Source organism: Castor canadensis, chromosome 7, assembly GCF_047511655.1.
Source record: "Castor canadensis chromosome 7, mCasCan1.hap1v2, whole genome shotgun sequence".
Taxonomy (NCBI): domain Eukaryota; kingdom Metazoa; phylum Chordata; class Mammalia; order Rodentia; family Castoridae; genus Castor; species Castor canadensis.
This window is the reverse complement of record NC_133392.1, coordinates 5,725,248-5,751,835: the sequence shown is the minus strand read 5'-3', so window position 1 is coordinate 5,751,835 and position 26,588 is coordinate 5,725,248. Positions and strand designations below refer to the sequence as shown.

The 26,588-nt window shown below is 44.6% G+C and overlaps 1 protein-coding gene across 2 annotated transcripts in view; it reads left to right on the top strand.

Moving 5' to 3' along the window:
• The window catches only part of Dock1 (dedicator of cytokinesis 1), a 477,546-nt gene that overhangs the window by 77,589 nt on the left and 373,369 nt on the right, over window positions 1-26,588 (top strand). The window contains exons 11-20 of one of the 2 annotated variants that reach the window (XM_074078054.1): window positions 3,221-3,293; window positions 6,345-6,424; window positions 11,592-11,717; window positions 14,946-15,070; window positions 16,128-16,226; window positions 17,163-17,235; window positions 18,418-18,521; window positions 18,837-19,020; window positions 22,821-22,918; window positions 26,274-26,363. In XM_074078054.1, coding sequence (XP_073934155.1) covers window positions 3,221-3,293; window positions 6,345-6,424; window positions 11,592-11,717; window positions 14,946-15,070; window positions 16,128-16,226; window positions 17,163-17,235; window positions 18,418-18,521; window positions 18,837-19,020; window positions 22,821-22,918; window positions 26,274-26,363 — 1,052 coding nt within the window. Of the gene's footprint in view, window positions 1-3,220; window positions 3,294-6,281; window positions 6,425-11,591; window positions 11,718-14,945; window positions 15,071-16,127; window positions 16,227-17,162; window positions 17,236-18,417; window positions 18,522-18,836; window positions 19,021-22,820; window positions 22,919-26,273; window positions 26,364-26,588 lie in introns of both variants that reach the window. The other variant, XM_020167338.2, reaches the window with a different exon arrangement.

The window sequence follows — 26,588 nt, the reverse complement described above, 5'->3', positions numbered from 1 at the left end:
CTACTTTCCAGTTTCTGTCTGGAAATTGCCTTGAGACAGGAGGGGAATCACCTGAGGAAGGGGGATTTTGCTAAGTAGATTTTTCACATAGTGTGTGCTGCCACCAAACTACCCTGTCCCCCCCCTGTTTTGCCTAGGCATTCAGCACATTCAGGGGCACATTCTCCTTCTGTAGCACTGGCTTCTACCTGACATGGCACATCCTCCAGCACAGGTTCCCCTTCTTGTGAGGGACAGAACTTCACACTCTTGAGAAGGGTGATGAACATTTTAGTAATCGGATTCTGCCTATTTGTATGCAGCTCCAATTTCCACATGCAAATTTAATTTTGAAGCTTTCTTTGGAATGAGTCCTGCTCTTCTGGGTCAACAGAGTCCAGTTCCTTAAATGAGAAAAGTATTCATGGACCTTTAAGCCTATTGGTTTTAGTCTTTTATTAAAAATAATATGGCATATTCATTCCTTTCTTTTAAGCCTTTTGATAATGGAAAAAGTGAAAGACAGCTGTGAAAAATCATGGAGATTTTATGGAAAAGAAAGATAATTACACAAGTCATTCATAATTCTACAGACCCACAGTAGTACCTCCTGAGTACTGTGGAATACTGTTTTCTAATTATTTTTCCTGTGTTTGTGGTACATAATTTTAAAAAATGATATCAGATCATACCAGGACTGCATTGCTTTTGGCTTGATGTACAGTATCTCAAGAAACAAAGCAATAAAGGATCATACAGTGTACTTTTTGTGTGTTTCTTGATTTTTTTTAACATGTTTCTTTGGGTCTCTTTTTTTTTTACCAGCTTGAACATTGTTAGGTATACAGTTTAGTAGTGCTCAGTGTATTCACTTTTTCTAAAGACTTACTATCACGGGCATTTCATTTTACCAAGTATTATTAAGAAGTTAGGGTTTTGGGGGGCTGCTTTCTATAGCTGTGCCATCACTTCAGCAGTCCTTTACTTTGAGGCTCAGGGTGTTCTGCTTTGTGGTGTAGGAGGTATGTGATAAGGATGCTTGGACCCGAGTCATCCCCCTGCCTGCCTGCTGAGGAACTTCCCATGGTGGGATGGCTATGCCAGTGGGCATGTGGTCCTCTCCAGCTCCAGCTCCACACCCAGATGCCCTGAGCAAGGTGCATCCCATCATGGGATGAAGCTTTGCCCTATAGTGTGTTTCTCCCATCTCGCTTTTGCTTTTCCTTCCATTTCTGTTCCTGGTCCTCCTTCGCTGTTGTCCTGATACCACTGCCAGCTTTCCTTCCTCCCCTGTACATCTCTACCTCACACCATGCCATCTGTCCATTGCTCCTGCACAATCATGCTGACTGCAGGTAGACTTGACACTTTCCTAAGACTGACCCATTACCTGTCAGTTAGGAGATGGTTCCCTATGAGTTTTTCATGCCCTCTGGCAACAGAGAGGTCTTGTCCAGGCCACAGGCTTGGGAAGGGTGGGCTTGGAGTGTTGTCTTTAGTGAGCAGCAGGAAGAAAGCTGTTTGGTGTGTTAGTGCTGGGACTGAGGCTGTGTTTCTTGTTTGTTTGCTGCTTTTCTGCAAATGGTTACTGAGTCCAGGTGTGTTCCAGGGCTGCACACTGGGGATTTGGCAAGGAACCAGGATGATTGGGAACACCCACAATCAGCTGGTGAGATGAGTCCTGTGACAGAAGAGAGGGCACTACAGACACACAGAAAGGCCGTCCCTGTGGCCTTTGTTCTGTGGATGGTCTGCTTGGTTCAGACCAACTTTGCCCTGGCCATGGCCAGCTAGTTGAATGGGCTGGTGCTAAAGTGAACTCTATTTCATGGTTCCGAACTGGTGGTGAAAATGTAGGCTTGGGTACATGGGTAACTTAACAACATGTGAGTGTGGATTTGGTACTAGTCACCCCTATGGGTGCTCAAAGCTGGGAAAGTCTACCAGGTGACAACCGGAGTTGTGCCCACTCGTTTTCTGAGCAGCCATTACCTGACGTTCTAATTTCTTTGGGATTCTTTGATCTGGATCTCTGACCGTGTCTGTAGGCTCTTTGGTCAATATTCCCATTGGCTCAGTGTAGCATGTGTGTGTGTGTGTGTGAGAGAGAGAGAGAGAGAGAGACAGACAGAGAGAGAGAGAGACAGAGAGAGAGAAGACAGTGGACAGTTTTCCCTTGGGATAAACCATGTAGTCTCTTGGCCTTTACCACACCAAGCAGGGGATAGGTGTGTTGCTTTTCTTGCCCTATAGACTCTGTACCCTTTTGAGGGTCAAGATGTAGAAATGAAACTTGTTTACATTTTCAGTATATGATGCTCATCACTAGGGAAGAGCTCTTACCTTTAGCTAGGTGTGGTGTTCCAGGAAAGACAGAGGTGAAGAGACACTGGATATGTCCAGCACCCTCTAGGGTTATTTTTGGGTTTTCTTTCTCTGCTTGTTACGATCAAGGGCAAAAGGATTTTTTTGCTGGGAAGTTAGAAAATAAGTCTGGGTGAGCTCCTGAATACTACCAGGGGATATCTTTTCTTTATAGAGATGGTACAGAGTTTATTAGCCTTCCTGGGATGTTGTGAGCCTGGACCACTCAGGGAATGCACATGAGGCAGTTTAATGAAGCAGACAGAGCCTGGGCACTGGAGGCATTCCAGCTCGGTGACTTTGATGTGCTTTCATTCCTGTCTATGAACCTCAGTCTTCTCAGCTGCACAGCAAGTGACTGAGGCTTTGCTTTTGGTCTGTCAAACCAGCATCTACAGACACCAGCATGTTGGGGGGGCTTGGTAAATTGTAGGCATAATTGTTTATTATGTTATTATTGGGGTATTGTGTTATTTTGAGTAGGGTAGCCACTTGCTGTATGTGGCTATTTAAATTAAAATGAATGAAATCAGCAAAAAAATTCATTTCCTCTGTCACATGTGTCCCAGGTCAGGTGTCCACAGTTAGAGAATATTTCCTTTATCACAGGACAGAACTTACTGTTGGGTATTGCAGCTCCAGAGTGATAACTGGGTGATAGGTACAGGAAAAAAGTTTGGTGGGACTCTGCCATTTGAGCCCCAACTCCATGGGGCAGCATTTTCAGATGACTTCATTTGTCTTTCAAATGTGGAATAATTTAGACTTGAGAAAATTAAGAAAGTAAGAAAATTCTGCTTACCCTCCAACTCATGCTGGCATTCTGTAATTGCAACATTTAAGCAAAAACAATCTCTTTTCTTTTTCTTATCCCCAGTGATGGATGTAACAGATATAATAAATGGAAAAGTAGATGACGAAGATAAGCAGCATTTCATTCCCTTTCAGCCGTAAGTATTAAGCAATTCAAGTGCCATGGGAATGCTATATGTATAATAATTTCTTTAAAATTAAGTTTATGCATTAAGCCCAAGATTATTATTGTAAAATAATCTTTTTAGTCACTGCCATAGCACAAGGAATTTTTTGGTAGCTGTAGTAATCCTGGGTTAAAGTTTGTTTATGGTTCTGGGAGTCGATTTTACTGTGCTCACCTTATCAGGAGAAGAATTACAATTCTGCCCTGAGTGTGACTGTTTCTTTACATAATTGATTTATCCTGTAGCAATTCACATTTTCAAAACACAACACTTTTAAATTCATCTTAAGAAGTTGCTCCTTTTGAAACAGAAAGCCAACAAAATAATGATGAATGCTTTTGTGAAAGTGAGACATAATACTTTAAAGCATATAGTCACACTGCTGGTTTCTCTGTCTCCGTTTTACTCAGAGTAGACTACATACGTGCTTCTCATTTTTAGACCCTGTCTACCTCTGACCTGATATCTTTACAGAGGGACAGGAGACATGGGGAAGCAGTTGGGGGAAGATTTGTTAAATTGATTCTCTGATTTGAAGCTAGACCCCATGGAAACAGCTGGACAGAATTGCTGTTTATTTTCCTGGTCACTGAAGCAAGAGGGTGTCTAGATCATGGTCTTTGGCTACTTCAGGGACACTCTTCCCTCAAAAAGGAGGAATTAGAATTGCAATGCTTCAGGTTAGTTATAAGAGACAGCCTCCTTGCAGGGGTGTGAAATCTTAGAAGAATAAATGTATGAGTTAGAGTGACCTGTCACGGTGCTTTGCGTTTCCCTTCTGTCTTTGTTTTTTTATTTTTATTCTTATTTTTATTTGAGGGAGTTTGGCTTGAAATAAATTTTTATTTTATTAAGTTTACATTGTTTTTGACTGTGGCTGAGGAGGCTGGTGTCTGCAGCAGCCCTGTTCCTGTGGGTCAGGAGACATGACATCGTCTTCCCTTTGTGCCATGTGTCCTTCTTGATGAACCACCTCTTCTGTCCCCTCCCCCTCCAATATGTCAGTCACTCCTTTATGATGGGCGCAATGTAGCTTTCTTGCAGGGCAGGTGACCCAGTTAGGCAGCAGCCAAAGGCTTTTTGTGTGGCTTGGTAGAAGATTTTGTAATTTTCTTGACAAGAAGATAGCATAAAACCCTGCGTTATCTAGCTTGAAGTCAGGGTCAAGTTACATATATTTTATTTTACCATGCACAACTGGAAGCAGAGGTCTTTTGTGGCTTACATACTTTCAATTTGCTTTTTTTGTCTAGTATGGCAACCTCTAGCCTGTGTGGCCATTTAAATTGATTAAATTTAAATTAATTAAATTTAAGTAGGGCTGAAAAATTAGCTTCTCAATCCCATTAGTCCCATTTTAAGTGATCAGTACCACATGGGCTGGTGGCTACCATATTGGGCAGTACACAGCTAGCACAGTTTCATCACTGAAGAAAGTTATGGTGGGTAATACTGCCTTGGAATCCCGCCCAGTGAAGAAGTTGATAAAGGGAGTGCATTTCTACAGAATCCAGAAGCTTCTTCCTGACAAGGAGAACATGGTCTTGGAACATGGACAGACGATGAGTTGATAAGTAAAATATACTTTTGCAAAATTGCAATACTAAGTTGTTTCATGTCCACGAGAAATGATGTGGTCCCTACTATTCCTAGGGCTAGATTATATATTAAACATTGGGATTTCTGAATGCCTGAATGTACTACTAAGTTGAAATTACCTATTGCTTCTTAGAGTCCTCTGTGAAAAGTCAAGAGAAAAAAAACCAAAAAATGCTTTTTGGTTGGTTACCAATTTTAAATTCATGGTTTTCCCAGGATTTGTGATAAGTACATGGAATGTGTGCTTTGCCACCATCTTTTTGTATCTTGTAGTGAATGTCCACTTAAAAAATATATTAGTACACACTTATCTCTTATGTAATTTGTGACTCTTGTTCCATTAAAGGAAGACTAATATGCAGATTAATATTTGCAGGGTTAGCAACAAAAGAGCAGCACGATTTTAATAGCAAAATAAGCAATGAAACCAGTTCTTTGGGAAATGTCGCGCTAATGAAACTGTTTTTTGCTCCATTAAAACTGATTTATTATCTCGCAGGGTTTGTTTTAGGGAAGGAAGTTCAGTGTACATCTCTCTCTCTCTCAGTGAAGTAAATTAAAACAGCCCTCAGCTCCCTTGAGTTTGTGGCTCAATTGATGGGTACATTATCCTTTTTTCCACAACTGATTTTAAATGTTTTGTACACGATGTATATTTTCTTCCTCATCTTCCATTGTGCTCATGGTGTTGCCTGGTTGGATTCTTTCTCTTGTACAGCACAGCATCTGAGAAGGCTCCTGGTTTATGGGCCCTGAAAACCCTGGTGGTTTGCATTCCTAATGGTGTCTGGACATGGTGACCCTTAGTTCTGTTCTCCACATTTAGTCTTTCCCACATGTAGTCATCTGAGGTCCTGTTGAGCATACAGTGTGAAGGGGCAGAATGCAAAGCTTCCCCAAACCATTAGGTTGGAGGGATCTTTTCTGGGGGAGGGGGTTGGGTTCCTAATTTTGCTTTTCCCTTCATAAACTGCCTCTTGACCTAGGCTATTTCTGGGCTATTGAAATTGAAGAAGTGGTCATAAGCTTGCTTTCATATAAGAGGCCTTTCAGCCACCATACTTTCAGACCAGTCCCTTTCAGTTGTCCAGTAGAAGTGGAGTGGAGGCCGGGTGTACATGTTTCCTGGGGAGTGGGGGTGCCCTCATTTGCCTGACTTCTCTCTCGTGGTACAGCATTTTCCTGATCGATGCTTTTCCCTGTTTCTCTTGTCACCTATCCTGCCCTCTGTCGTGCGTTGACTCATGATGACTCTCTCGCACTTGGTGATGATGCTTTCTTGTGTTCCCCTGTTACCGTGACCCATGGGTCTTTGTGCCCCTTTGTCTCCTGTGGTCTTGGTCGTCCCGTGCCCTCCAGGCTCACGTTGGACGACGCCATTCGACACAAGCCGCTGAACATGTCATCCCGTTTTTCACCCAGGGTGGCAGGGGAGAATGACTTCCTTCAGACTGTTATTAACAAAGTCATCGCTGCCAAAGAAGTCAACCACAAGGGGCAGGGTATGTATTTATAGTTTTGTTTCTGTAAATGTGCAATGTGTGTTTATGTGAACTTGGGGTGGTGCTGTCTCAGTTTGCATTTCAGTTAGATGTGGATGGTGACAACAGGGTTGAGAATATTAACGCTTGTCCCCACTATGGACAGCATGCATGGGTTTTCTTGCTGATTGCCTTTGTAAGTGTTGCTGAGAGCTGACCTCCAGATGAGAGTGGAAGACTGAGTGAGACCCAGCTGGATGTCGGGGAAGAGCCCAGAGCTGATTAGCCTCAAAGTAGCTGTTGCCTTTGCCTGTTTGGCCTCTCCAGCCCTTTCCTCTTCTCACCTCACCTTTTAAAATGTACTCGAATACAGCCCCTGCCTACCAACTGTTTAGAGAAACAATGAGACATTCAAAAACGCCCCCTCCCTGAAACATGTGTTCTTGTTCCTGTTTGTCCTCACCCAGGGCCTGTGCCAGTCACTGTTATGTTGTCCTTTGGAGTTGCCCCTCTGTTCTTTTGGGAAAGTGGCTTCATTTGTGTGGCCTTGCTTCCCTGCCACTGTGTCATGGAAGTGACTTCTCCTTCCTCACTCCCATATTGTATGCATAAATTTTAATCCTATGCCTACATGTCAGAACAGCTGACCTGCTGGCAGAGCTAATGAATCAATCACCTTAGGCTAGTGACAGTTGGCACTAGGTTGGTTGCAAGTTGGCCAAAAGGGCAGCCAGAAAACAACTGTTTATGAAGGCCTGCTCCTGCCTGACCAAAGGGAGTCACCTTCAGAGCCTCAGTGCTCCAGCCCTGCTTTTAACATGTAGGCAAACTCTGAACCAGTCCTCAATCCGAGGAGATACACTGTGAGTTCAGTGGAGCTCAGATGGATAGCTGCCTTCAGTTACCAAGCTTTAAAAAAAAAAAAAAAAAAATCTCCATTCATTTTCCATTGTTCTCAGGAGAGTGTTAATGAGTCAGAAGAATATTCTGGAGAAAAAACTCTTCTAGGACTCTGCAGGGACCCTCAACTGGTATGAACCATCCTCCTCCTTGGCTAACGATAGCAGAACAAAACTGCATCCTCAAGGAACATGGCCTCTGCACAGGGAGCAAGTTTAAGCTGACCCAGGCCCTATCCCCTTGTAAATTAAAGTTCCCATTCAAACTTTAATTGACAGCTTTGGGGAGATGCAGTCCCAGCTGTTTAGACTAGAACCACCCCCAGGCTGGGAGCCAGTTGCTTCAGGCTCTGGCTGATCCTTCAGCCCTGGAGCAGGGCCCCCTTGGATTTCCAATTTCTTTTGCAGCTTTTTTGAGTCCGGTTGAGCATTTGTTTGCAGAGTCACAAGGAGAAGTGGGAATTGTGTCAGGCCAGCAGGAAACTACTCAAAAAGAGGCCCGGAAGCCTGCCTCTGCCAGGCTCAGGAATGTCAGAGCCAAAAATCTGTGAGCTAGAAAATGATGGCACTGATGCCTGGCTTCGTGCCGTGAGGTACTGGGATGGGGTGAGGGTGGTTTCAGGTCACAGTGAGAACTGAGAGCTAGGAAGAGTGATAGTATTATCAAGGGGACCACAAACATCACTAGACCTTTCTACTTGGCCTTGGACCTTTCTCCAGGGCTCACTCTGAAGCGAAATCCAGGTCATTCCAGGGAAAGTTGAGGGAGATTTATCCAGGGAGTTTGAGACAGAATTGCTGTGGGGCTTTTTTGGGCTTTGTCTGGGGACTCTGCTTTTTCGTCAGCAGTGGCCAGGCTCACACTGACTCCCGCTCTTCCATTGAGACATAGTCCAGGAACCCAGGATGGGGGAGAGAGAGGAAACACTGCACCCCTCCATGTGTTCCTCTGTTTTGTATGAGCTCACCCCTGACCTTGGCCTATACTAGGTTTCTTCCAACAAATTTCCTTGTCATAAGTCAAAGTCTTTACATATGTATTTTTGGTGCTGGGTGTTGAATCCAGGACCTCATGGAAAAGCTAGGAAAGCACTCCACCATCGAGCTACATTTTATATTTAGCTCAAATTATTCTGATCCTTGAGCCAGAGGTGCTGGGTGTTTATGGGAACAGTGAATCCTCAGCCCCACGGATAGCTGCTTCCATTATGGTGACATCATGAATGCCCAATCTTTCTGTTTTTAGTTCTTCTGGTTAAGCAGATGTCAACTGGAAACACACTTCTACTTTGGTGAAAATTGGCTTCATTTTCCCCTGTGAGGAAAGTGTTTTAAACTCATTGTAATCACGAAAATTTAATCTCCTTATTTAAATTGCATTGTAAGGAATTGAATCGTGTCACTAATATTCCAGGTTGTGAAAACAGATATTTGAACAAGGTGGTATTTCTAAGGAAGGAAATGTGTCTACAGGGCAAGAATTCTTCTGATGTTAATGCTGTTAAATTTTGTTTGCTCACTGCATGACAGAGCCAGGGTTGAGTGAGAAGTGCTCAGTCCATCAAGGGTCTGTTTGCTTTCCTCTTCGGCAGGTTCAGAGCTGCTGCTAGATTGGGGTACTTTGTATAAACTAGGTAAAGGGGCCCCAGTGTCTGGGCCATATGGCATGGTGAGAAAATGTAGGTTCTTATTCACTTTTCTTTGTCAGTACCTTGGTCCATCCTGAGCATGGAAAATGTACCCCTGTCTGGTGCCATCCCCTGATAATCTTAAGGGACTTTGTTGAATATGCTTCTCTCCTTCATACTGGAGATTCTGTATCTTGGAAAGAAAGGAAAGGGAAAAAAAAAAAAGGAAAGGAAAGGAAACACCCCAAAGTAATCCTGCCCCAAACACTGTGTGTCTCTGCATGCTGACTATGTGCCATCTTCTCATTTCAGCTCTCTGGAGTCCTCCTTTCCTCTTTGTTCTGCTCTCAGCTGTGTCTTTCTTCTCCACCTTCTATTAGGATGGTTCTTGCTGAGGTCCTCAGAGGTGTCCTGGCTGCTCAGTTCCTCACACACTCCCTTCCAATGGGTGGGTTTAGCACTTTGGTATTCCTAGTGTTTCCTGTTCTCTCTGGGTTCTTCCAGTGTGAGCTCTGAATGGGCCTGATCCCCCACACATACTTCAGCACACTCTTCTTCATCGCCCTGCTCTTGATCGCCTTAAGAACTTCCCCAGGAGCAGGCTTTCCTGCTCCAGAAGTGGCCATGCCTGAAGCAGACACTCTCGGAGAGCTGCCCTTTTTCCCACTCCAGTTACTACAATTCTGCCATTTTGACCTCCACACTGGTCTCTTTACCTGCACTCCCCATAGTTGAGTTCAAGTCCCACCAGCGTTCCCCTGGGCTCCTGCAGGGATCTTCCTGCTGGGTACTTTCCTATTAACTCTCACCTACCCATTCCCATACAGCCACCAGGGTATCATCAGTCACACCCTGGACTCACTTCAGAGAAACTCCTCTGGGCCTCCCCAATGTCCCTCAGATGGACTTAAGGCCGGCCTTCCTGATGCAGTCCGATGGGCTGGGCAGAGGCCTGCAATTCCTTCTCTGTTTGCAGATCTCAGCCCCAATTTTTCTTCCTTGGAGGAGCCACTGCAACCCCTGGAATATGGGTCAGGGATGTGCTTTGCCCAGTTCATCTCCTCCTACGTGCACTATGTGTCTCCGAGGAGCCCTGGAGTTAGTGGTGACCCTTGCAGTAAACTTCAGTCACTGGCAGGGCAATAGTTCCTGTGTGCCAGGGAGTGTCTAGCACATAGTAGATGCTCATTACATACTTGTGAATAAGTAGAAGATTCACTAGATAGCAGGACATGGGGAGTCACTGGCTAACAAAGGACAAAATGTTGTCAGTGACTTTTGGCTTTCTCAACCACAAGTGATGTCCATCTTTGTGAGTGGAAAGGATGTCTCCAGGGCAGCTGTTAAAGGGTAGGACAAGGGGTAGGAGGTGAAGCAAGCAGAGCTAGCTGAAAGTGGCACTCTTTGTGTGTACCAGTGGAACATCTTCCAGTGCTACATAGAATGCAACTTGCTTATGGACAAGGCCTGTGATTTTTTTCATTTTTCTTCTACTGAATGCAGGATCCTGAGATAGGCATTGATGGATGACTGGCTCCAGCTCTTTGGATGTGTCCAGAGAGGGAACAGCTGCACATATTTGCGCAGAGACACAAACACATCTATACACAGATGCAAAATACACACACAGAGATGCAGCTGGACATACAGATGCACATATGTTCATACCTAAAGACACACATGCAGAGACACACAGACACACAGACGTAGGCAGAGGCCAACACACTGATGGATACAAGGCTCCTCACAGAGCTGAGTGGCTGGGGAGCAGCAGGCCAGGTCCTATGGCTTCAGGGATGGAGTGCCCCATGTGGTAGCTGACAGTGATGCTCCCTTCCCACATGAGGATAGGTGCTGTCCTTGCAAACACCTGGTGGAGCCAGGGGCCTGCTTTGTCTCCTGCCTTTGATGTGTTGCATGTGTCTGCTTTCCCCTCTCATTCTGCTGCCTGCGTGTAAGTGGTGCTCAGGGACAGTGATCCATTCAGCAATCCATCAGCTCCATGGCGGGAGACTCAGGCCCCACAGGTCACCAAGCTTGTTCCAGGAAGTACTTTGCATCTGGGTTTAGTGGGCTGGGAAGTCTGCCTTTTCCTCGTGGGGAGGGGAGAACTGGATGGCAGCGGAGCATTAGCTCCTCTTGTGTTGTGAAAGTGTCACAGAGGACTGGCTCTGTGAGGTGTACTGTCCCAGGTTGTATGGGGCTGGCCACTCGCACCCCACAACCTCACTGCTCACACGGGCAGCATGAGAGTTTCCTGGATTCTCAAAGCTGTACATTCATTGTCTGAGTTCTCCCTGATGTTATCCTCCCAGGAGGCTGGAAAACGACAGCCTTTTCAGTTCACTCCCATATAAATGCCACCTTCTGAGTTATCCTGAATGTATATCAGTTCAAAAGGGCCATTGGTCCTAGGTGCATCTGCTGTTTGTGTGGATTCACCTGTCCTTTCTTTACTCCTAGAGAAGATCTGTATCCTGGCTTACTGGATGCAGCTTGCACCCCTTTGCCAATCACCTTTTGCCTGGACATCTGACTCTGTGTTTCTTCTAACATGTTGAACTGTGAATTAAAAGTTGCTCACTCACAGAAATTGCTTTTGTGAAAACTTCTAAAAATGTCTAAGATAAAAGGTGACTTAGGCATCTTTTGTTTTTCCAGGTTTGTGGGTAACACTGAAATTACTTCCTGGAGATATCCATCAGATTCGAAAAGAGTTTCCTCATTTGGTGGACAGGACCACAGCTGTGGCTCGAAAAACAGGGTTTCCGGAAATTATCATGCCTGGTAAGGATTGACTTGTTCAGAACTTCTGAGCACAATGTAGATATAGCCAGCCACAAAGAACAATGTGTGCAAGAACTGGCAAGGACAGAGCACGGAGTGGGAGGCTGGTGACGTTTAAGCCCCAGGATGATTAAGGATTAACCTGGTGGTGGGGGACTGCAACCAGACTGGTGGGGATGCACATTGGTCACTTGGACCCCTGTAGGATTTGCTTACCCCATAGTAGCAAGGGTCATGTGTGGGATGCATGAACACCCAACAAATGTCTGAGTAATCTGATCAAAAGAAGGAAGGAGGATCAGATAGGGAGTCGCCTATCTGATCAGCATGAAGCCACCATGGGACAATGGCAGGGTTAGGACTATGACAGTGCATAGACACACTTGGTCAGCGAGTGTCTGTTATCTTACTGGCCCAGGCATGTGTTTTAACTGCATGCATTGGTGTTGGTATTCTGTTAAAATGCATCTCTTACATTTAATGATACTGTCCAGTTTCCACATAACAGTCATGTTAGCAATTTGTTTTGATTGCCAGATCTTGAAAGCATGTTATTTATCCTTTGTACCCAAGTGTTACTTTTTGTTTTGTGAATAATGATTACATTAATAATCTAAGTTGATCCATGTAAGGTTTTTGGGAGTCTGCAAATTGGTGTTGAACTAATTCCTATCAAAATTAAAACAGAGCCTCATGTTGCATGGTCAGTGAATAGTGGATATGTGTTCAACAGTCACATGTGGCCTCCTTTTGTAGTCCTTTGCTGTACACTGGCAGAAAGAATGGCTATTCCGTGTGTGCTGGAAGTCATCGGTGTTCTTATTTTCTTGTAACCCATGGGGTGTGTGCTTTACTTTCAGGGCTCTTGTGGGTTATTGAATACCTTGTCAGGTAAATCTACATGACAACCATCTAAAATCTGTTAGACTGGATAACACTGAGGATCACCTCTGTAGGGAAAGTATGACAGTTAGCCCACTGTGACACTGTGGGGCATGTATTGCTTCTGTATGTTGGGTCTCTAATCATCAGATCAACTCAGATTTGTTAATGGAAGTAGACTAGTTCGTGTACTTGTTGTTTGCACTTGGACTTTGTGCTTGAATTTGATCTTGTACATTTATCTGGGTGCCTTAGGATGCTTTCATATTCAAAGGGAAACCCAGTAAACTTCGGTTCACGTTGGTGCGTTTCTCTTACAATTGATCTCTCTTCAGTTATACCATGAATAGTTCTTGGGGAACCCATACAGCTGACCAGTGTTGTGGAACGTTCAGTGTACTAATGGGTCTCCCAGAGAGGGATTCTAGCTGGAGCAAGTCATCCCTAGTCTCTGTTAGGTGAGTAGTCACTGGCCAGGCTGTGGGCACAAGAAACATGAGGAACACTTTTTAGTCAGAGCTCCTGCATTAGTCCAGCAGATCCTGTGCAATGCCTCTTTTGCCGTCTGTCTTGTGGAGACAGGCATTTTCTTTGCACAATGGAGGAGCTTGTCATGTCACCCCTGTGCTGGCTCTTCTACCTTCTCATGACCCACTGTCATTCTGGAGCCCTTCTGAAAGATCCAGGTAGAGGAAGCGAGGAAGCTGTGTTTTCTTTTGAGCTGAAAAGGTGGCTGGTGTCCACCTTCAGTCATTTCTAGTTCCTTCCTCCCAGAATGAGAGCCCTGTAACCAGAGGAGGCATTTGCTAAAGGCCTTCTGTGATATCCATCTGTAGGGGTTATGTACTGTAAATGTGCTCTTACTTCTGGGACAGACCCAGAAAGCCATTTGCTAGGTGAACATGGGAGTGAGGCCATGGGGTTTAATCCCCTCATTGCCCTGAGCCCCTATTATATCTCTGGCTGATGAGGTCTTTAGGAAGGTGCTGTAGCCCCTGAGTATAGGACCATGATTTTTGTGCTTTGTAAGAATTTTCAGGCTGAGAGATCATGTAGCCTCACCAATGAGGCTGGTTAGTGGTGGGTGGCCATGGGGGTCAAGGGATGTGTGTGTCCTAGGTCACACAGCTGATTGGTGGTGGGCTTGGACAAGTTGTCTTGCCTCCTGCCCCCTGTCCCTTGCTCCATTCTTCCTAGTTTCTCTTGTGGGCAGTATCTGCGATTGCAGCCAAGCTTTCTTTCCCTAGCAGCCACTGTGACTGTGGGAGCAACCCACTGGGACTATTATAATAATGACTTTTAAATGAAAGCTTAATTTTATAGTTGGATACATTAAAAGCCAAACTAGAACAGTTAAGAAAAAGTCAAAGAAAAAACCAAGCAAACAAGAGAAGGCATGTTTTCCTTAAGGAGTCTTATCCTTTAGCCAGAGTGGGCCCCTTGCTGGTCCTGACAGACGGTTGCTAATCTCCCAGGCAGATCCGGGTCTGGCATGGAAGGGGGCCAGGCAGGAGGCAGAGGAGCAGTCACCAGGCAGTGATGCTTCCTCTAAATCATGTTGCTAACGAAGCCTGTGAAGTTTTCCCAAACGCACCATTACCAGGGGCCTCCTATGTTCTCAGTAGGAAGAAGTGTTGAGTTCATTTGCTGTTAATTTTTTTTCCCCACAATTAAAGGTCCATCTTATTTTAAAATGTGCTGGTCTGCTTTGCTCTCCATCTTCTCTCAGTGGTCCCCATTCGGGATCCTAACAGCTGTTTGCTAGAGTTGAAGAGCTGTGCAGAAAGTTTCTCTTGTGGCTTATCCTTTGTCCCTGCTCCTAGGTGTGTAGTTCTAATTCTTAATCAGCTTTTAGTTCAATTGCTGGAATTGTGCCTGTAGGAGAATGCAGAGGAGGCTGATGCTGCCTATTCTTTTCTTGGCTTGTACCAGTTGACTTGTGATGTTCCTTGGCTGCTGAGGACTTAGGTGACTGCACCCGGCAGTGTGGGTCACCCACTGTGGATAGGGGCTGGGGCCTTCTAGCCTCATCAGCAGCACTGTGCCCACTGTGGGCACTGGCTAGTCACAGAGGTACAGAGAAGAGACTCCTCTGCCTGGGTGAGGAACCAGAAGGATGATTCCAGCCTTTGAAATGTTGCTTCTTTCCAGCAAGTGGTAGGATGATGATGCAAATTGCCTTTTGTCATGCCTTTAAATGCTGAGAGTGTTTCATAGCCAGTATTTCTAATTATCTAATACGGTATTTATAACATTCTGCCGACGTAGGTGGCGCCTTAGTTTTGCAAATTCATGGTTACATTGTGAATAATGGACTGATATTAAAGGTATTATTTTTCCCCCTAGGTGATGTTCGGAATGATATCTATGTAACATTAGTGCAAGGAGATTTTGATAAAGGCAGCAAAACAACGGCAAAGAACGTCGAGGTGACAGTGTCTGTCTATGACGAAGATGGGAAACGATTGGAGGTATTTCTTGTTGCCAAGTCTAATCTGGGAGGGTTCAAGTTTTACTTTGCAAGTGTCTCCCTTGGTTCTGCTGTAGAACCCAAGGTACCTTCGATGGACCGTGTCATTCTGTTTCCTAGATAAGCATTGGCTCTGCCCTCCCTTTCTCCAGTTGCCTTCCTGTCCTCTGGGTCCTGGCCACCAGCCTGTCCCAGGCAATCACAGTGTATTTCGACCATGTTTTGTGCCCAGCCTTATCAGGGAGTCTCATTTTCTGGCATAATAATTCCAAGGCCCAAAGTTCTAGCAGTGACTCCGGAAGTACAGACACCGTTATTATAATCATTTGAGATGAGGGAAAGGAGACTTTGAGGTCAGACTCAAAGGTGGACTTGGGGTTGGAATCTGAGCCTCTGACCACTGCAGCCTGAGCTGTGACCTTGTGTCTCCCTTTCCCCAGTGGTGACCATATTTCTGTGGCTGTGGCAGCCAGCAGGGTGCTCTGTGGCCTGTGATGATCACAGCAGGTACTTCTGCGGACTCAGGCTGGAGAGCAGTGGCCTGGGATCTGGCCTGGGACTTAGCTGTGTAGAGCAGGTGTACAGCACCATTTTTTCCTGGATGTCCTTGTCTAGTGTCAGTGTCCATCTGTCTCTCTTGAAGCATGAGGTGCTGCCCTTAACTCCAGGGCTTTACCAGTATGGCTTCAGCTAGAAGGATTGGAGGGAGGTTTGCCACCCCTGTTTGGTAGACAGCCCTTTATTCTAGGCCTACTGAATGAATTAAATCTGCAGATCCTAATGTTAAAGTGACTGGGTGAGAGGAGGAAGGGTGGAGCACAAGCGTCATTCCCATTCTCAAACTGTTAGGATCATCGTGTCTGAGACCAAGGTCTAGGCTTGTTGCTGACATTAGGTGGACCTGTCCCTCCTTTTCTGGGAACACCGTCCATGTGCGATGGTTCATTGACACTCTTGGGATTGTTTCTTCTCCTTCTGACAAGTGTAGCAGGGGTGTATACTGGGACATGGTGAATCTTCTGCAGTCTTATGCGAACTCTTTATGCATTCTTTTCAAGCACGTGATTTTCCCGGGTGCTGGTGACGAGGCAATCTCAGAGTACAAATCTGTGATTTACTACCAAGTGAAGCAGCCACGCTGGTTTGAGACTGTTAAGGTATTTCCATGGTTACTTTGTCACCAGGGGTTGATGATGAAATGTTCATCATATCCCATGGAAACCATACCTCCCACCTAGCCCCCAGGGTCTCTTGCTGATGCCTCAAGTGAGCTAGGTTGTCTCCAACAAAGTCATTCAGGGTTGCTAAGGAACTATGCTGGCATTTCTTGGAATATTTTACCCTCATCTTCTTTTTGGATGTAAAAATAAGACTTTCAGGAAGAAGAATGATGGAGTCTTTTAAAGATTGCTGTTGTCTTTCTCTCTCCTTGGGTCTGTTTTATGTGTGGCCTGCTGCCTTGACCCCAAATGGGAAGAAGCAAGGATGCCAGTCTGTGGAGGTGATTGCTGGTGATCTGGTACCTGTGTCATTCACACTGAGTGTTTTCCTCATGTAACACTCACAGCTCCACAGTAGTCCATGGTAGTAACCACCCCCTACCACCAAGTGCTTGCATCTTTGAAAACCAGGCCAAGGGTCAGCTCTGGAACACAGATGTTAGATATGCGAGTTAGGGAGTCCTTGCTTACAGGCAGCATGCATAAGGTCTTTTCCTTTCATCGTAATGTGTCAGCAAGAAAGCTTTCTTACAGTAGCCACAGAAAGAATATAGACATCTTCGTGTTGGGCTCACAACCAAGACAGTAACTTTCAAAAATGGGATCTTTACAGTAAGGATTCAAAGTTTAAAAAAAAAAAAAATCCAGGTGGGCACCAATTTGCTTGGCATCCTTTACAATATTATCTTGTTTTAAGTTTTCAAAAGACATTTTGCCTTTGAAAAAGTTATATCAGGGTTTAGATATTTGGTATTTTCACCACTGCAGTGTTAAAATGTTTGCAGTTGGACCCAGTTACCTCAGCTGAATAAAGCCGTTTGTGCTAGAAGATGTTGGGAGAGGAGCTCACACTTCCCTTTTTCATTCTTCAAGGTGGCTATCCCCATTGAGGATGTTAACCGGAGTCACCTTCGATTTACCTTCCGCCACAGATCGTCACAGGACTGTGAGTAAAAGACCATGGTTTTTCTGGCAGAAGCTCAGAGGGTTTTACCTGTTCTGGAATGCTCTAGGATTTGGTTGTCACACACTCTGAGGTCTCAACTCCTTCGCTCATTTCCACCTGAATCTGTTGCTGGGCAGTGTTAGCCAGCAGGTCTCAGGGGAGCTTCATTTTTTTCTTGCCCTCCCTTGGCTCTATGGGGCGGGTGGTTTCTCCTCACTCCTCATTTGGTTTCTTTTCTTCCTTTTGGACTTGTACTGTTGCATCACTCGAATAGTTAGTGAAGAGTTTTGGTTCAGACTCAGCCTTGTATTTCTCTTCTAGGGAGTGGCAAGGTCACTTCCTTTACCTGGGCTAAGTGTAACACCTCTTGTATACACAACAGGGAGGCAAGAGGTTAGTTTACAAGGAACAACTAGGGAAGGGCAGCCCAGGACATTGATGTTAGATAGCAGAGGTGTGCAGACTGACTTTGGTGAAAGGGGAGACTCTGGGCGTAAGTGTGTTCTTAGCCAAGAAGTGGAGGGCTGACTCTCAGGGGCCACGGAGGAATAGGGTGGGGACCGAGTTCTAGATTCCACACAGCACTATGTCAAAATCACACACTATCTTTCTAACAAGGTCACTTTCCATAATTAACAAATTATGCTGGGGCAGCATAGGATGTCTTCTCTAGCATTTTAATTTTCAAAATCCTTGTTTTTCTTGTTAGTTTTAAGTGCTCATTAAAGCCAAGATGCTATCACCCAACACAGGAACAGCATTTGTATAATTAATGAAGTCTCCAAGGTCACAGCCTGGGGGGGTTTCTGGAGACAGGTGAGCCTAGAAAGTGTTATGCTGATGAGATCCTGGGATATTAGCTGCAGAGGGTGACCTGAGGACCTCTCCTGGGTCAGAGGAAGGATTGAGGCCATGTTGGCCTCCATTGGCCCAAAACAAGCCACCTGTCACCCTAGAGCAGAAGCTAGCCAAGGGAAGAAGGGATGGGATTTCTCAACTGATCCCTCTGTGGCAGAGTCTTCTTGTGGGTGAATGAATGGGGTCCGTTTCTATCTTTTGATTGAACTTGACATCCATCCGTACAATTTTGTAATTGTTTTCATAAAGGTATCCCTTTGTAGCACTTTATAATATCATTTTGTCACAGCCATAGTTAGAGATGATTATTGTTTTTTATTGCAGCTAAGGATAAATCTGAGAAAATATTTGCACTAGCATTTGTGAAGCTGATGCGATACGATGGGACCACTCTCCGCGATGGGGAGCATGACCTTATCGTCTACAAGGTATGTCACGTCACTCTACGCTATCATGGGCCATTTCAGTCCTCTTTGGGCAGCCTGAGCTGAGCTGACACATCTACCTGCATTTCGTTATGTGCCTGAATATTTGTGATGACCAGCCCTTTTGCTGTTTGTAATGAGAGACGGTGGTGCTTTACAAAACGGTTGTGGACATGAATTAATCTACAGAAATAAGGGAAGTTATGCAACCCAGTATTAAAAAATACAGATATCATGATGGTGAAAAGGGTTAAGGATACCAATGCATAGAAAAAATGGCGTGTTGCTGTTTGACATCCTGCCTAACCAAACCCACAGGCTGAAGCCAAGAAGCTGGAAGACGCAGCGACGTACCTGAGTCTGCCTTCCACGAAAGCAGAGTTGGAGGAGAAGGGTCACTCAGCCACAGGCAAGAGCATGCAGAGTCTTGGGAGCTGCACCATCAGTAAAGATTCCTTCCAGATCTCCACACTGGTGTGCTCCACCAAACTGACCCAGAATGGTGAGCCTGGGAATAGGAACACACTCACCCTGGAAATCCTTTCCCTCAACCCCATCGTTTTTAGCTGCTTGTCCAGTGGATGAGTTTTGTGTTAGGATGTATAGTATGTATTGTTTGTTCTGTCCTTGGTAATGACCCGTGTGGATGTCCATGGGCTAGGAAAGAGGCACTGACGTCTATCATAATTTCAGTTCACACACGAATTTTGGTTGAAGGGTTAGGGACACAAAGCAATCAGCTTCCTCCCAAGGAAAGGAGCACAACATAAGGGAAAATGCATGATTTTTTAGCCAGACCAGATACCTGGGATTAAACTCTGGTCCTGTGTTAACCCTGGGAAAGACCTTGACCCCTGAACGTGTACATGTGAGCATAATGCCTGCCTTCAGGGCTTTTAAGGGTAGGATGAAAGGGACCCACCCTCTTTGTGTCTTCCCCTGTCTTAGCTACTCCTTGAGATAATTACCAGTTATCTTTCCTTTGAAAAGTTTGTGTGCCTGACATTTTCTTGTCCCCTTGTGGTGGGAGATAAGTGCCCTTGCTGATTCATGCACACAAAGCTCAGCCTAATGTGGCAGGTCACTCATCAGCTGGCGCCTAGTGTCCCTGGGCTGCATAAGTTCATTTGCTACTGCTTGTAGCCTCTCCAGGGACATTGCCATCCAGCTATGGTATTTCTTATTCAGAGCACATGGGCATTCTTGCTGTCACTTGTCTGGAGGAGGTAGAAGCTCTTCTGCACAAATCCTTCATTTAAACATTGCATCCCCCTAATGTGACCGCATCACAGCTGTGCAGAGTGACTTTATGCTCTCTTGAAACTGAGCTTGAAAATCCAATTTTTTCCTCTTAACTGGCCGATATGGATTGTGATTATTAATGTCTGTTGCTGTCAGGAATTGCATCTTAGAGAGTTGTCTGTCAATCATGGCAGGAGTTTTGGATTTGCCAAGGGCCACGCATCCTTTGGGCTTTAGTAGAATAAATGCAGGACAAAAGTAAACCCATCTTTTGGAAGCCTTGGCATTTTAGAGTAGGTGCTAGTGTTCCACGGGTTTGGGCATGCTGACTCTGGGCCAGATGCTTTTCAAACTTTTCCGCCTGACTTTCTCTGCTGTCTTGTTTTCAGATATACAAGGCAATGTGTCCTCCCACCCCTGGCTTATGAGTCAACTACTTAGTGTGTGGGTCAGTAAGTCACTGAAACACTTTAGGCCTATTTGTATATACCCTGACATGAACTCTTGGCCATTTGGATGCAGTTGGGTAGAAATGCTTTTAGGCCATTTGGCTGTGTTTCACTAATGTTCCTGCTTCATCATGTTTTGCCTGAATCTTCTCTAAAGTGTCCTAGTTTGTGGCCAGGCAGTAACGCCCACGACCACATGGAAAGCTTGCCTTGGGCTTTGGATGTGTATAAGCAGGAGGAGAAGGGTAGAGGATGCAAGGACCTGGTAAGCTTGGTGCCCATGGAATACATGATCAGCAGTGTGGGCCCCAGCTTGGGTCTGGGTTATCAAAAGGATGCTCTCAAATAACAAATGTTGCTTTCTGGATGTGACTCCGATAGTTCCCATAAGCTTGACCTCATGGCATCTTTTTAGCCAGGGCAAAAATGAGATGTCTGGGTAGATCGTCATCCCATAGGTGTGGCACTTGAGTTTTTCAGTAGGTGCTAGAGGAATGAGAGCTGTTACACTTTGCTATTTTTACTATGTAGGAGGTCACCATCTTACATGTGGGTCAGGCTCCAGAAGTAAATCTAGACATTGTTATTTAGAACTCAGAATATATTTTCCCCTTCAAAACACTGTTCTGAATAGCAGTTAGGTTCTCAGGTTCTCCAGACATTCAGAATCCTTGTGAACCCACGTATCCCTGGAAAGAGAACTGGAACCAGGAAGTCAGCCTAGGGCACAGTGTGGATCCCTCCTTTTTCCTTTAAGCTCCTTGAATCTCACCAGTTGCAGGGTGATTCCCTCACTGGTACCCAGGGAGAGAGCCCTGGTCTCAGCAGCAGCTGTTGCTGGGCAACAAGGAAATTCTGATATGATGCTGCTCACCCAAGCAGAGGGGGAAATCTGTGGCTTTCATTTCATACCAGCGATGATGCTCCTTTTTGGGATGGTAGCACGTCAGGCATGTACAAGATGAACCTGCCCCAGTTGGCATCTAAGCACTGAGATTCTTATTTGAAGGAGTTTTTTTTTTTCTGAGACTGTAATTTGTTGCTGTGAAGTTCCATCATTTAGGGAAAAATGGTAGCTGAATTATTCATTGAGGTTTGTATTAAACATTCCTGTCCTAGGCATTATGCTGGATGCCACGGGGGATATGAAGAAGCATAAGATGTGATTCCTGTCCTAAGCTTACTGTGTAATTAGAGGGAGATGAGTCATGAAACAAAGAGTGATTGTGGGCCCACCTGTGATGATTCCCCAAGAGTAAGAGCACGGGGAAAGGAGAGCTTTGTCAGACTGGGTTACCCTGAGGGAACTGGATAAAGCTCTGTTCTTTTCTAACACACCCCTTCCTCCAAGGTGATCTGTTATTCATTTGCTTAGTCGTACTGTCTCTCAAATTTTCAACAAGATGTAAATCTGAGCTCAGTGATATCCCATGTGCTATCAGCTTTGAAGGAATGGGGTTTAGCTATTAGTTGGTTGTCATTAAAGAAACACTAGTCACTTGTGAGATGGAAATCTCCCTTAACCCTAAGTCTGGGAGTATGTAGATGGAATATAGCCTTTCTCATTATTTCACTTTCAGTTAGAATTTAGCAACATAATAAATGGATAAAATTTCCAGTTGCAGAACGTCTCTTGGAATGTTGGAGCTGTATACCTTTTGTGTGGTTTGATCCTAAAAGTATAATGGATGTCCTCATGGAAATCCTACCTATCACTCAAATTGTATTTTTCCTTTCAATATTAACTAGGATCTTGTCATTTTTTTTTTTCTTTCTAATGGTTGTATTTTCTGTAGCTGAAGTTGGTTCCTGATGAGCATAAATGGTAAATTAGATACACTTTGGTAATTGGATTTTTCAAGTGATATGATATTAATGTAACTTCAAGTGAAAATGTGTAGGCACATGTACTTTTCTAGAGAGGGTTTGAATTCTGTTTTCCCACCTTAAAGAACATCTTTATACCTTAAGCAAAGTCCTTCAAATTTTATAATACCCTTTAACCCTCTAAAACCCAGTATATTCAATCCTTGATTTCTCCATTAAAGAGAAAACAAACCCAAACACAGCCTTCAGACCCACAAACAGGTCTGTCAGTCTAGCTGGAAGCTCAGTGGAGGAGCGGTCTCAGCTCTTCAGTGTTATTATAACTCTGAAGACTGTAACGTTGCAGCTTCAGTTTGAATTTGTATTCATTATTTTATGTTATTTTATCTAAAAAATCTAGACTTTTTTTCTCCAACAGGAAGAGCCACTTGGGAAAAGATGCCAGGCTGGAACTTTCTGGGTGGGCAGCTTCTTCTTGGCCTTGTGGCGTTCCACAGCTGCCTCTTCTAGGCTGGAGAAGCCGGTCCTCTTTTAGGTTTTTAAATGCATCTTTAAAGCTTTAACATGGAAATCATTCCATGGTAAATGTAGCTGAAAATAATGAATTCAATTGCACTAGGTGTTACGTGTGTTGCTACAAAGTAATGAAATATTTAGCAGGCAAACCTTTCGAAATAGGGTTGATTTTTCTTTTCAAAAAGCTTTGTAGAGAACCTCATGTAACACATGACTGAGAGAGGCAGGGTTCTTGTGGGGGATGCTGAGCTTTGCTTTCTGTTTGCAGTGGACCTCCTAGGGCTCCTCAAATGGCGCTCCAACACCAACCTGCTGCAGCAGAACCTCCGGCAGCTGATGAAAGTCGACGGCGGGGAAGTGGTGAAGGTAACGCAGCCCCACGCAGAGGGCTTTTCTTGTTTTCTGTATATTCATAGATGTTCGCATCAACTCCAAAGTTAGCTTAGGATTCTGGTTATAATCCCTTTAACCAATAGTGATGCACACCTCTATGTGGGCAGCTTGCTACTGGGGTCTGGTTGGGAGGGCTGTCTGGGTTAGTTGGCAAGGGGTTTTCTTTGGGATCCACCTCGTCTTGGGTTCTATCTCTTCTTCTGATGGATTGGCACTACAGCTTCTGTAAGCCTTGCTCCCACCTACCAGGAGTAAGAGATACCATCATGGCCTCCTTCACTTTGTTTTGAGGTACAGTGGGACACAGTAGCCTGTGTCTGGTAGGTGAGAGATGCACTGTGCCTGCTAGGCTGTTGCATTCTTATTGTGATATTGTTAGTTCCTTCATCATTATCATTAACCCTGGCTCATGACTCCCCAAACTGACTTGGAGAGTTTGTGGTGTGGTAGAAAGGTCACGGCACTGAGTGTTGTTGTGGTCATTTCTTTCCTGTGTGATCTTAGACTCATTTCTTAGTTTCACGTCTCAGCTCTGGAGAAGTGTTAGGTGCTGTATTTATTCAAGCCCTAATAGCTCAATAGGGCAGTCAGAGCAGGGCCGTCTGAAATCCCTTTGAACACTTAAATTCTGTAATTCTTCATCTTGTAATTGTTTCCTTCAGTGTTGGGCCCTTCTTTTCTCAAATGTCCCACCCAATGTGCTTGGTTGACCTTTCCTTGCATATGTGGAAGAGTATTATCGTTTTCAGTGTGTTCCTTTGAGCTAGGGGTTGCTAACCTGGTGACTGATATGTGTTGTTTCATAAGCAAGGTCTCTATTGCCTGGTCTGCACATCACTGCTTCAGTTCTTCACCCTCTGTGAGAGGAGCTTGTGGAAGGAGACCGCCTTATCGCTATAAAATTAATTACTTAAAATGGCCTTAATTAACCAGCAATGTGCTTAACTTCAGCATGAATTAATTTGGTTGCACAGCTTTTCTATATTCGTTGTGTAACCATTCAAACATATCCTCGCTAATCTTAAAATTTTAATCATCTTTTCAGTCCTGATTTTCTACCAATGGCTTGGACAATATTAATTGCATTTCAAACTTTCCTGGGTCTTATAAATCCCCAGTTTAGATGGAAGATGGAAACTGGGTGAATAAGGGAACATACTTTAGAAGACACACAGTTAATGTAATAAAATTTCATTAACTCTTTTATTTTTAAGTCCTTGCATTGCATCAGGAACTCATTGTACTTCCATTGACCTGTTGTCGTACTTACTAGGAGAATTCTAGATTCATCTTGCTATATTCTCCATTCCCCACATCTGTTATGTTATTACATCCTATGGTTCATCCCTGGAAATGGTTTTCCCATCTGTCCCTTGTTCCTGTGCACAGTGATACTCCCTGGGATGACCTTCTCCCCTGACCTTATGTGCTGGACTTCCCTATCATGGTCTGCCCATGCTTGTGCCTACAGAGGCAAACTGACTTGTCTAAGCTACATGACTCTTCATAACCAGCCAGGATTTGAGGACTCTCTAGGCTGTATGGGCTCCTTTTACTTTATTTAGGGACTTTGCTAAATTGTGCATTTCATTCCATTTTTTCTAGGCTTCTCTTCTGTGTATTCATCACTGGTAGTAGAGAGAGATAGCATTGCTTGAAAGGTTGAGGAAAGCATTTGCACATTTTGACAAAGAAATGTTTTCCTATTAAGATAGAGAATCAAGATGATGGTTTGGTCCTCCAGAGGGTAGAGAGAGGTTGGGGTGTCCAAGGAAGCTCTTTTACAGTTATTCTTGTGACTCTCTCCAGATGCTTCTTCCTGACCCCCAAGCTCTCTGGCTAGGTGAAGGAGGCGCTGACTCTCTCCAGTTTTGTTCTGGGCTGTTGATCATGTCATATGAGTGAGACTGGTAGGTAGACCTACTTCCAGGAATTTGCATGAACCATGAGGAACCTGGGTCTGGTTCCTCAGCCAGGAACACTAGGCTGTTAGCAGATGGCTCAAGTTTTTTTTTTGTGAGCATAGGTTTTCCTTTCTTAGGGATATATGCCTAAGAATGACTTTTTTTTTTCCTTTCTCTTTTCTGGTGGTATTGGGGGTTGAACTCAGGACCTCACACCTGCTAAGCAGGTGCTCTGCCACTTGAGCTACTTCAGCAGCCCTAGGAATGACAGTTTTATGTGGTAAATGTATGTTTAATGTTTTGTGGAATTGTCAGACTGTTTTCCAGATTCATTGCACCATTTTTTATTTCTACCTGCAGTGAATGCACAGGGCTGTGATTTCTTTACATCCTTTTCACTCTTGCTATTGTCCATCTTTTTTTTTTTTTTTCCTGTTTTTGCTTTTTAAAGTGTCTCCATTTTTGCTTTGGTTCTTGTTTTTGTGGTACTGGGGACGAACCCAGGACCTTGTGCATGCTAAGCAAACACTCAACCATTGAGCTACATCTCCAGCTTCTAGTCCATCTTTTTGAGTATGGCCATCATGTTGTGTGTGACCTGGCATTGGCTGTGGTTTCAGTTTGCACATCCCTAATGACGGATGGTGATATGCATGCTTCATTCCTTTCACAGCTGATATTCTATAGTACAGTGCTCTTCCTACACTTCGACTCCCATCAGGGATCTCATATCACTTGCGATATCGTCTTTTCCCATTCATCCTACTCTTCCTTTAGTGCTGTGGGGCTCCACAGCTTCTAGTGTGACATACCTTTGAAGTGTAGCTTTTTCTTTTCTCACTTAAATTCATGGTGCATTGTTGTTCTGTGTGGTCATCTTAGTAGATTTTAGTAGACTATAAAAAGTAATTTACCAATTATTATTTAATAAATAAGTACTTTCCCGCACACTGCTTCAGAATCATACCATCTTCCTTTCCTTGGTATCGGGAAAGGAAAAGGTGGTAGAAAATTCTTGAGAGTTCCCAGCTGGACGCTGTCTTCCTGTGGCTTCTGCCCATTCTCTGAAGTCCAGTGTATAGACAGGATCAGTCTTTCAAGAGTTGCTGTCCAGGACTTTGTCCCAGCCTGGTGATGAGGAGGAAGGGGTTGGGAAGGGCTTCTGGGAGAGGCAGTATGGCATCTCCCAGCTGTGGTCCTTCCCTGCTTGACTCGGGGTAGCCTAACATTTTTCAGAATTCACTTGCATTGGAAATGTTTGTCTCACGCATCTAATGACTGAACAAAATCTCAGAAGTTAGTAGCTTTATAGGCATCCTTGGGGAAAGGTGGGTATGTGGAGTCTTGCCAGAGACAATATTTATTCCAGTTTGGGGGAGAGGGGTGGTGTTGACTCTGTCATCTGATCTCTTATGTCTCTGCAGTTTCTACAGGACACCTTGGATGCCCTCTTCAACATCATGATGGAAAACTCAGAGAGCGAGACTTTTGATACACTGGTGTTTGATGCTCTGGTAAGGGGCCTCCCTTTCATCTGCTCAGACAGGGAGGAGCTCTTTCATGCTGTAGCCTTTGAGGAGGAGGGGACCCATCGCAGTCACCTTGAAAGCCTTTCAGTTGTAAATCCAATCAAAGAGGAGGCTAGGAGAAGTGGGAAAAGATTCTTTTCATGTGAGACTGTAGTTATGCAAATATCATTTCTAGGGAAAGAAGACAGAAAGCAGGGACCACCTTCTGCC